At 38.4% G+C, this 12,280-nt stretch overlaps 1 protein-coding gene across 2 annotated transcripts; it reads left to right on the top strand.

Moving 5' to 3' along the window:
- The first annotated feature begins 792 nt into the window (after positions 1–792).
- On the top strand, positions 793–9,619 carry LOC131224358 (uncharacterized). 2 transcript variants are annotated; one of them, XM_058219866.1, is made up of 10 exons: positions 793–903; positions 1,031–1,243; positions 1,352–1,489; positions 1,590–1,713; positions 1,936–2,145; positions 2,597–2,817; positions 3,219–3,379; positions 6,053–6,213; positions 7,074–7,210; positions 9,014–9,619. In XM_058219866.1, exons 1-10 carry the CDS (start codon positions 811–813, stop codon positions 9,194–9,196), a joined length of 1,641 nt encoding a protein of 546 aa, XP_058075849.1. In that variant the 5' UTR covers positions 793–810; the 3' UTR covers positions 9,197–9,619. The 2 variants fall into 2 exon arrangements, with proteins under 2 accessions (XP_058075849.1, XP_058075848.1); XM_058219865.1 differs by having other exon boundaries at positions 1,349–1,489.
- The last annotated feature ends 2,661 nt before the right edge of the window (positions 9,620–12,280 follow it).

Genomic DNA, 12,280 nt, shown 5'->3' with positions numbered 1-12,280 from the left:
GAGGTTTGGTTTTGGGGTGAAGTGGAAGAAGTGAATGTAAGTTTGTAGGATCAGCCTTTTTCTCTATGCTTATAAATGGGTCTCCAAAAGGCCTTTTTTTTTTTCTTCGGGGCTTTGAGGAGTTTGCCTTTGTCATCTTTCTTGTATATTGTAGCAGCAAAGGCTCTTAGGAGACTAATGATTAAACCTAACTAGGAGGGTGTTTCAGATGGAAATTTGGGATTGGGGCTACAACTTCTATGAACTTACGTAACTTAAGGGTAGTCAAACGAGTTTAAGAAAACTAAAGCATTTTGAACTCACAATGAATCGGCCATACATTTCTCTTTTTTTGTGTCTTTGATCCTTCCTAGATGCCTTAAAGCACTCTTTGCGTTTTGATTTACAACAGATTGGTCAAGGAGAGTGATCATGGTTTGTATCTCCTTTGTTATTGGGTTGTTGACAAGCTGGGCTCATGCCAGGACAAGGTCAGGCCAACCCTAGCGCAGGAGTGAGCATAGGTCCAAGTCTAGCCCGAGCCTGAATCGTGTGCATGCATTTATGTTTATAAAAAAGAAAGGTTTAAGATTGAGGAATATATCGGAATCTTTTATTAGGGCTGCCATCAAAATTTCATATTCATTTCCCTTGTGACCACTTGCTTCCATTTATGATAACAATGCTTAAAGTCTATGTTTGATCCCCTTCATCAGGTTGATGTTTCTTGATATTTTTAACTGTTTATATGTAATTGTGCACCCATTTGTTGATTCATCGAATTCTTTGTTACCAGGGCCAAAATTTGGCCAGTACGGATCATTTTTACCAATGGTTCTACGGAATCCGCTTACGCAATCACAACATAAGAGTGTTACAAGTTTACAGAGTAGCAATATTCCCCAATTGCTCAAGAAATTTGAGGTAATTTTATTTTTGGAGATGTGCTAATATGTTTTTATTGTAAATAGTATGGTAACAAAATGTGAATCGTGAAAGTAGAAAATTTTATTCTATTGTTGACTGTATTTAATGCTTTCATGATTTTCAGAAAACGCACTCGACCACCACAAACAATACTACCCCACCTGTATGTGACAAAAAGGCACTAAAAATTCGCCTTAAAATTGGCGTTGGCAAAGCACCCAAAAGCAATTCTGTGGGTCATAGTAGTTTGGATTTTAATAACTGCTTGTCAGCTTCATTTGAGAGTACCCTGGAAAATAAAGATGGAAACCATGAACCGCTCTCTTCAATGGTGCAGGTGTGTCTTTTGCTTTGGATTGTACACCTTTTATTTTAGTTGAGAGCCCCTAATGAATTCATCTTCTGAACATATCATTAATTACTGTGTTTTATTGTTTTCCAGCAGGCTAAGGCGTTGTCAGTAATTCCTGATAATTCTACACTTTCGCCCGTTCCCGATTCTTTGTGCTTAGAAGAGAAGGGCAGCCCTGCTACAAGGAGTAGCAAGATGAGGATTGATCATGGTGAAAGACAATTACAAAAGGTAAATGTGTCCTCAATTTATAGAATGATAGTAGAGAACACAAAATTTCACTCCAAAATAAATTGGCATTCTATAAGAATAGGATTTTGATGTTGTGCAGCAGCCTACTCGAGATTCAAACAGAATTGAGTCATCACCTGCATTTGAAGGCGACCCATTTATGTTAGAAAAAGAACTACACAAGCAATGCATGAAGTTGAATTTGTTAAAACATCGTCGTAAAGGTTAGCCTTTTTCTGTATATATTTAATTTACTGCATTCTTTTTGGAATATCTTTTCCTTACGTCTTGTTTCCAGTCCAATTTTTGTTATGTTTTCAAGATTTTGGATATTTTATTTTAGTAGTTTTTTGCTATGATCTACATTGGTTTCATGATAGTTTTATACTCTTATCTTTTCTCTTTTTTGTTCATCATGTTAAACTAATCATTACACATGACAACAGGGCATGCGAAGCATAACACGCAAGACCGCTCCAACATTACAAAAAAAAGGAAGGAATACTCTGCAAGTGCATGTGAAAGCAATTTGAATGAGAGTGCAACAGAAAATAGTGGTGCCTTCTCAAGTGCTGGTCCATCAACTAAGTTATTTGGTGAGATGCAAGACAAATCCAATGTTACAAAAAAGAGGAAGGAGTGCTCTACAAGTTCAGGTAAAGGCAATTTGAATGAGAGTCCAACAGAAAATAGTGGTGTCTAATCAAGTGCTCATTCATCAACTAAGTTATTTGCTGAGTTGAGTGTAGATAGGCTGTAAATGTGGTTTTTGGATAAAGTAAGATGTGAATTGAACATGAATTAATACACATTTCACTTTTTTCGGGAAATCTAAGACACCCAATTCAGCCATCTATTAAAACTGAGTGCGAAGTTGATGCTAAAGCGTCAAAATTAGATCCAAAGGGGTTTTTAAGAATGAAAAGAAAGTTCTGAGTGACGAATGTCAACAGTTTGCATTGAAACCAACTGCTACTACTTCTAGCACTTTGAATGTCACCAGTTTCCAAGAAACAAAAGGTTCCTTAGAAAAATCAGATTTTCCGTACTCTTTTGTGATTGATTGATCTATTAAAATGTTGAATATAAAAGTTTTGAGTTATGCAGGGACAGCTGATGCAGCAAATGAAAGCTCACTCATCATGAGGCAGAAAGTGGGATGGGCAGATGGGGTAACTGAAGTTGTAGGAGTGCGAAAAGAGTCGAGTGAGCCTGATAATCTGAAGAAATTAGTTAAAGAGAGAACTCCATTTGGAAAGGACTATTCACTTGCTGAGAATACCTTGAAAGAAGCTATTAATTTGAAACATTCTGCTGACCGTTTAAAGGTAGCTACAATAAAGAGGATTTATATGATCCTCAACTTGATAATATGCATTGTATCATCAGGTCCTCAATTGGTGCAACCATGTTTTGGTGATCCATGCCATTAGTCTGATGGGATCCACAGTAGATGGGCCATGATTCACGAATCTCCTCGATGACAGTCCTACTTTTAGTTGTTGGCATGCTAATAGACTTGAGAAAGAAACCCAATAATAGTTCATATTCTACTGAAAGGGGGCCAAAGATTTTGGTCGACCCCATCCATCAGATCAACAATTTGGATCACTGAATCATGGGCCTCATTTTTACAAACTGAAGATAATCATCCTTGTGTCAAGTATCATAAATTCCTCTTGTCCTTCTAGAGTTCTTCACTTCTTTACTTCTCGGTCTAAATGTGCAGAATGGAGAATCAGAAGTTGAAGTTAGTGGAATATATCTTCATGCAGCCTTACAATTTCTACTTGCCGCATCGATGTTTGAGGTTCACGACATGGGAAGTGCAGAACTAGGAGAAATAACTGAATCAACAGAGATCTATATCGACACACAAAAGATCTTGAAGTAAGTTCTGTGCCATTTTGAGAAGAAAGTATGATTGACTCATCATTCATGAAGATACCTAGGCTATTGCTATGTGCATTTTTCACTAGCATTGGCCTGGATTTTGAAATAGTCGAGCGAGGCTGTGGGCTATGACCCTATTCAAAATTTTGATTTGCTTGACCCAAGCCCAGCCCATTGACAACCCTACTTTCTACCACTTCTTAAACAATGGTGACTCATCTACCATACACATTTGAGTAGTTTGGACAGATATGCATGGATTTGAAGTTTATGGTGGATGGGTCACCACCATTTTAGAAATGAAGAAAAATTCATATGTTACCTTCCAAAGAAATTTACTTTCACATTTGTCATGGAAAGGTTGAATGCAGAAAATCCATAGCCATTTTTTTAATGCAATTGCAAAATCATGCACAAAGATGAATTGCAATTTCCAATAATGTTTTCATGTATGCTCTGATTTTACCATTTGAGATGTCAACAAAGTGGATTCATTCTAGAATGGGCATTGCAATCTAGTAATTTGCGTGTGTATTTGAATACAGCAGACTTGGTTCCTGATGTAATTTGGTTTTTGGATTAATGAAAATTTTGATATTCAATGGAATAAATGAAGTAAATACACCACACAAGAATATTTGAATACAGAGGGATAAACAACTCGACTGAAATTGAAATGTTTGCACTACAGGCACTTAAACAATAACTCAGAAAACTATAGTGCCTTCCACATCCTAATCCTACTCTTTTTAGAATCGCAAAATCATTAGATAATCAACAAAATCAACAGGTATAATCTTTCAAAAAAAAATAAAAATAGCAGTTTTAGTTCTAGAATTTTAGCCCAAAAATAAACCACAACAGTCCAAAAATTCAGCACATGGTGGATCATACTGTGGGCCTTGGTCCTACAACATTCCCCTTCATTTCGAGGAACACTTCACCCTAGTAATTGACATCAGCATCTAACTTATTTCAACTCGTTGCCAAAATCAGCATGTAACGCATCCAAGCCAGAATGATCAAGAGGCCCAAAGTCGGTCTCTATTTATGCCCAATTCTGTGAACAGGCAGATTCAAGGTTTCAGATTGCAAATCTTGCCCAGATTAGGCCTACCCATTGGGGAGTTACGTTTAGTTGTTAACAGAAAAATCAGGGTCTGAGCCATGGAGTTATGATATGTTGTTAACAAAGTTAGATCACTCACATCTAGACTAAACACTTGTTTTCTTATATTGTTAGAGAGGCTTTTCTTCATTGATGATGAGCTGGCAGGAGGGTGTGATCCGGTCATCTCTTTCCATAGGAAATTCTCGCCTGTTATCTGGAATTCTCTTCCCTTAGCTCGGTTTTCAAAATTCAAGAATTGGTCTGAACTCGATGTTCATTCGGGTTGAGTCAAATCAAAAACTCGACCCGACTTGATAGTTAATAACTGTAAATTGAAAACAGTTGGGATGGCAGGAATAATTAAAATTATGTAAGTTTATATAACGATTATAAATAAGAAAATGAGAAATGCTTTACTTCTCTTAGAGAACTATAAGTTATATTGCTCCTAGTTGCATTGGTCCACTCGGACAGTCCAACTGATCAATCTGAACTGTCTATTAAGTCCGAACACCATTTTACGGAATACTATACAAATTTTTTTCTTTTTTGTAAGGGACCATGAATCATACTGATTGGATGATCTGCTTCGTCCTTTTTTCTCGCCTTATTTTCTTTAGCCATCCTTTTTTGGTTTTTGGGAAAGCAGGAAAAAAAAAAAAAAAAGCAGTAAAAAAATATGGATCAAATAAATGGGATTTTCTTTAGCCATACTTTTTCCAAGCTATGGACGGGATTGTCTAACAGTTTGTGATTCTTTGGAATCATAAGCAATCCATGATCGGCCCTAACAAATAAATGGGTCAAATGTTTGATTGGAACTATTTTGTGTAAACAATCTTGATTGTCTATATTAAGGCCATTGACCAACGGTTAATATTTGTTGGAGGTGGAGTATGTTTGCAAGTAGGCCGCGAAATGCCTTTTGACATAATGAACTGTCTGGATCAATGAATTGGACTGTGTAAATGTCCCAATGCAATTAGGAGCACTATAAATTGTAGCACACTAAGAGCACTGGAGCATTTCTCTAAGAAAATAAGCAAGCAATTTGTGCATAAGCTTGGTTGTTGAGTGCTCTACCTTTTTATAAAAAGGTCTTGGGTTCAAATCCTGTCCATGTTTTTTCCCCCTCACATCTAATTAACTAGAGGTCTGACAACGCGAGTGACCTGGCTTGAGTTAGAGCTACTTGCATTGAGTTGACTTAATCAGGGACTTGGCTTGAAATCTCTCCGAGTCGAGTCGACTTGGCTGGTAATCTGACTGAGTCGAGTCAACTCGACTGAGTTTTTTAGTCGAGTCAGCGAGTTTTAGAACTATGCTCAGCTTAATAAAATTTCATTATCTTATTAAAAAAAAAATGAAGAGTATGATTCACCAATCTTCTAGAGCATATCAATATAATTTCTCATGTGCAAATTTTGAATATTTTATGCCCACTTGCAATGTGTGCATATCTAGAGTTTTTGGACATTTGTTTTGTGCACTGAATGGAATATCAAAAAAGGATGTAGGTGATTGAATTTCATATTTACAATTTACTGTCCCATACACAGGCAATGTGCTATTTCCTTTGAGAGTAATGGGGAGACTGCTGCTGCCGCTCTTGCATACAAATGCGTGGAAGTAGCATATATGAGAGTGATATTCTCTATTTGCTCGCATATACGTAGAGACAGTTGCGAATTACAGGCATCTCTTCATGGTCATCCATTTGGTAATCAAACTAGCTCCTCGTTCTACTATTTGGAATATTATCTGTTCATTTTCTTTTCATTTTGTTTTGTTGTTGTTGATTTGCAAACCTTTCTACCCTTTTGGGAAGAGATGTAAATTGTAAATACTCATGGCACAAGTCCAATTTGGATCCATCTCTTGACAGCATGCCCTAGATATCCAACCCATTTATCAGGTGGGCCCACCATATTTGTTACCTGGCCAAGGAATAGATCAATATGTTGTTGAGAGGAGCTACACTCATACGCTGAATGCAGGCCACTAGATGATGTATTATACCATTGACTTATTTTGTATGCATTTGGCTGACGTGATGAGGGGACGGAGCTGATTTTGGCAAAGGCACTTGGTGTTACTCACCTGATTGATGACCCAGTTTGCCAAGTATGTGAATTGCGATGTTTATATGTGTTCCTGCCTAGAGTAGATTGTAATCTTACTTGCACAAGGATCCAGCTCTGGCAGAGCTCTTTCTATATTGATGCGAGGTGTAGTACCTGTGAAAACTGAATGGTGAAACCTCACCACCATCCAACCATGGAAAGTTGGTTGAAGCTGTGGAACCTGCTTCAACCTTGTCTGATTTTATCCAGTGCGCCATTCAATCACCACAAGTCATACTCTTGATGAACCATTTTGAAAAACCCAGTGTGAACTTTCCTATGGGTTAATCGCATTACTGTCCAGTGAAAGGGAAGTGGGCCCCACCTGCTTTGACTTGTTAGGAGATGATTGGGACTAGTTGGCCCACCACCCAGAGTGAAATTTCTTTCTGAGATATTCAACCCAGATTCAGCGAAGTAATTTTGAGAAACATTCCATGTTGTTTTATTCTTTCAGGCCAAGAATCATCACCATTGTCTGCTATTGATGTAAAGAATGTACGTGAAGATGGCACAGCCCCTGTGACTGAAGCGAAGGGGGTCAAGCCACTTGCCAGCAGACCTACTTGTAGCAGCCTGCAGCTCCTTGATTATGTAAGCTGAATCTCAAAACAACCCTCTTTCCTTGTTTCCGAGCAAGCTACCACTAAAACATGGAAAAAATTAACTTGGATAATTTGAATTTCTGGCTGCTGAAAATGAACAGATGCTAAGATTTTCTCTATTTCTTTCTAAATCAGAAACTCATAATAGGATTTGCTGTATTTATTTTATTTTATTTTATTGTAATTAGAGGAATTACAGGATTATAGAGTTTGATTTGTATGAATGGGGTCAACAAGTCAGTGATATACTGATATGTGCATTGAGGGATTTTGGGGTGCTTGGGAGGAAGGGAATGAGCCGATTTTGAATAATGTGGCTGTATCCACCACAAAAGTTTCTACATTAAGCACTTAAGCTTTACGTACAAATCAAGGCATGGGGCCCACCATGATGCTTTAATAACATCGAATCCATCCATCATTTGTGCCTGCTATTTTATTTCCTTTGCTCCCAAAAATCAGACCGATCCAAAACTCAGGCAAACCATAACCCAAGGAGCAATTGGGTTGGGGGCACCCACTATTAAGCACCTTCCAGATTGTGAGGCCCACTGTGTTCTGTATATTCCTTTTAATCCATTCTGAAGATGCATCCAACTAGGATGAATGGGAAATCATTAGGCCATTCCAAAACTGAAGTGGGCCAGAGCCAGTGATTTTTAGACGTTTTAGCCATGATTTTACAAGCTGTGGTACAAATTAGTGTTTGATGAAACTGAGTTTTGGGATCCAAGGAGATAGGAGGGGGCTCACACTATGGATGGATTGGATGCGGTAAATACATATGGTGGGCTGCACATGTCAATTTTTAGATTAGGCTTATCATAGAGAAGTTTGTATTGGATCTGCCCTGTTGTCTCCATTGATGGAACAACCTTCTTTATTGTCAATTGGACTTCTTTGTTTCTGATATACTTTGAGAATAGCTAGCACTTTTAAAATTAAGGAGTAAATGGAAGCCACCTCCAGTCTGTTGTTGGAAGCATGAGTTTGATGGGTTCCTCCCCCAGATATCCAGGGAATTGGTCAATCAGGGGTGGGTCTCACCACATCATGGTTTTTATATCACTGAATCATGGGTGACATTGTTTAGAATAGATGTATGGCATTGTTGATGGGACCCATTTTTGGGTAAATGGTTTCAACCATCCATGTTTAAGGCCACAGTTCAAATGGTTAATATCTGTGAGATCAGTTTCATGTTTTCATGGTAGCCCATGAAATATGAGTTGGACATATTGAACAGGACTAAGTGTCCCAATACAATACAACTGTGCGCTGTAACTTATGGTGGTCTAAGAGCACTGGAACATTTCTCATGTATAATTCCATTTTGCTTAAACCTGTTCATCTTGCAAGATTTATCTTGAGGTGTTACATGATACTTAGGCTGCCTGTGTTGCCTGATACGCAGGCACTCAGAAATTGTGCACCGTTCAGCCCACTGTTGCAAAGTCATAATCCCACTATCAAATTGGTTAAGCAATCCTAAACTCTGATTTGTGGGAACTTTCTGTGGAAATAGGACCATTGAATATCTTTCACTTCTAACCATCCATAAATGTCCATCAATCTGGTAGTCAGATAATCAAATAAGATTAAATTTTGGTTAGCTATACATCTACACTGGATTACATAATTTGTACTGTTTAATTGACTTGTATGCCATATGTGCAACTAAGCAATCTCTAAGTGCCTGCATATTACCTATCACACTATGACAGAGTATCAAAGTTTTTCTCATTTATCTTCATGCGCTTATTAACTGTGCTTTTTTTTTTTTTTTTTACAGGCTGACTATGTGAGTTCTGCTATGGACGCTACTCAGAGATCTCTATCAGCATTGAAAGCTGCTCAGTGGAAATATGGGTTGCAAGGCATCGCAGCTGTGAAAAAAGCACTTGATTTTCACTTCCATGATATGGATGGATTCCTACACCTGGTCCGGCTAGCATTGGAGGAGATTGACATCTAAACCATCCATCACAAAGATACAAATGGATGGGAATCTCCGCATTCATGGAGACATTGTACAGGGGCTCACATCTGTGAATCCAAATTTGAAGCTCCAGCTATATAAGTATGTATATGTGTATGAAAGCAACCTCAGCATTGATTTGTTTATTGTTTTTTCTTTTTTCTTTTTTAAATGCATGGTGAAAGCCTGAATGCATGTAAATTGATATCTCAACTGTAAAGCGATTCTTTGGCATCGGTAAGAGAGATTCAATCCCGAAATGTGGCCGTAACAAATAATGTATCAGTATTGTACAGCTGTAAAGCGATTCTTTCTATAAGAAATGAAATTTCAAGTTTCCCCACAGAAAACATACAAACAGTTTTTTGTATGAAGAGGAAATCTGTATTGGATGTGGCCTTATTTTTGCACATGCTTCTTTTAAATTCTTAACAATTGGGGCCCATGGGGGACCTTGTGTCCCTACCATGCCTCAAAAATATCCTTGATAAGATGATCATAACCTTCTCTCCAGAACGGTCTGCTTTACAGGGGCTTGCTTTTTTCGTGCTGGGCCATTTTGACTGTCACATGATCGGCTATTGGGTGACAGTTTGATCTCATGCTGGTGGTGTTTTGGCCTTATGCCTGATTTTACTAATCTTCATATTTTCGCCCCTGAGTTATCTTCTTGTGACATGCGTAGCATTTGAGGGACTTGAGTGGAGCAAGCTCCCAAGGAATTTGCTAGAATTCGAGCTTTCAGGGTACTGATAGAACATTGGCGTCTTCCCTTTATCCACATCAAGGGGAGTGGTAGGTGATGGATAGCCCACATCAAGTGGAGACCACATGATGGACGGCCCACATCAAAGGGGGCACTGAGTGATGGACAGTAGACCCCACATGATGGACAACCCATGTCAATGGTGGGCACCATGTGTGATGGACAATCAACATTTTGGTCGGCCTCTCATGATGGACAATGGACATTTCAGGCCGCCCCTGCATGATGGACAAGCCAAATAAAAATGTGGGTATCGCATGATGGATGATCAAATATCAAGGTCGTCCCATATCGACCACGCATGATGGACAGTCCACATCTAGGGTAGGCCCCACGTGATGGACGGTCAATATCAAAGTGGTCCCATGTGGACCATGCATGATGGACAATCCACATCCAAGGTGGGCCCCACATGGTGGACGGTCCATATCAAGGTGGGCTGAACACCCACATTAATGGTGGGCCCCACAGGATTGATGGCCCACCTCAAAGGTGGTTCCCATATGATGGACGGTGAACACATAAGGTGGGCCCACATATGTTGTGTTTTTAAAATAAAAAAATAAATAGAGTGTGTAGTTAGATGGTAAGCGAAGGGGTTTTTCCTTCTGCAATTAGAGTTCAAATCTCCTCAACGACAATTTCACACCGTCCGTGCAAGCCGCATGACTGTAACTTATTTGGCAATCTCATTATCTTTTTCCTCTATCATCTGTTGTATACAAGATTCTTTAATTTCTAACAACATAATATTTCTTTCTACTTTAATTTCTAACAACATAATATTTCTTTCTACCATATCCTTAATTACAAGTTGGTTACACTTGCAACCCAAATGGAAACCAAGTGTCTGGTGGTTCAAAAATGCTGAATCTCATCTCAATCATCATTCGTCAGGACTCTTTGGAGAAAGTTCGTTGGCCCACATGATGGATGGTCAACGTCAAGATGCACCCCACATGATGGACAACACACATTGATGGTGTGCCCCCACATAGTGGACAATTGACATTAAAGGTGGATCATATATGATAGACAACCCACATCAAAGGTGGTCATTGGATGATGGACGATCAACATCAGAGTGGGCCCTCGGATGATGGAGGATGCATATCAATGGTGGGCCCAAGATGATGGATAAGAGACATTAAAGGTAGACTCCACATGATGGAAAACACGCATTGATGGTGTGCCCCACATAATGGACAATAATCATTTGTCACGCCCTGAAATTCGGTATCTGAGTTAGCCAAGCCCGACTCCGAATACTACATCATGATTTAAAATTTTAAGCATATATAACTATACTTTTTTTAATAAAAAATCACATTACAACAAATTAATTTGAATTCCCACCATTGACCATACATTTAAAAAAAATAAAAATTAATCTCTCTTGTTGGGTGTGAAGTAGCTTTTGTAAGCTTTCTAAATTTAATAGTTATACACTACACAAGGAGTTGCGTAAGGTGAACAGTTTCGATCATGTTCTTTCAACAAGTTTCCATATCAAGACGCAATACTTATATGCTTATCATGTGAAGTTTGATCTTGGTAGGATTTTGGTGATCTAATGTATTCACCAATGGCCAGGGCCGTGCCCATACGGGCTACAAAATCATCTACAAATGACCACGTTGTTATTATTAAGGTGGAAAGATAGAAAACTAATCACTTAAAGATAGGCTTAAGGCGCGTTGTAATGTTGTTATCTTTAAAGCGATATTCGCACCCTACTGGTGATTAAACCAATTTGCAAGAAGGTTACAACAAATCGGCCTCCAGGATACAATAAGTCTCTTCTCCAAGATCGGAGAAATGTGGGTTTCGGCTTGCAAAATTGAAAAACTGCACCCCGAACACACCTTTGCAGCGTACACTCCTGACTTCTGTGTTGTTACAATTTACCCTCTGAAAACTGTTTGCAATTTATTGCCTGAAAAATTGTTTACAATTTAGTGCCTAAAAACTATATCTTTCCAAAAACGAAAATGGTGAAGAGGAAGAAGATGGAGAGGAGATTGTTGGAATTTTGGTTTCGAATTGACCCAAAGACGTGTTTATATAGAATCACAAGAGATGCTTAAGAACCTTTTCATGAAAAGACATCTTCTTCTATGGTATCCTTTCAACAATGGCATCCCTTCATTTCAAATTCAAATGATACTCCCTTTACTTAGAGGCATCACCATTCATAAATGAATGGTCACCAACAATCACCAAAAGCCACAACCCTTTTCCCAATTTCTTTTATAAATTAAAATTTATTTTCTTCTTATTTTGAAAAAACCCAACACACGTGTCATGTTTTGATA

This window comes from Magnolia sinica, chromosome 13, assembly GCF_029962835.1.
Source record: "Magnolia sinica isolate HGM2019 chromosome 13, MsV1, whole genome shotgun sequence".
NCBI classification, from domain to species: Eukaryota; Viridiplantae; Streptophyta; class Magnoliopsida; order Magnoliales; family Magnoliaceae; genus Magnolia; species Magnolia sinica.
This window is presented reverse-complemented; position numbering and strand designations above follow the sequence as displayed.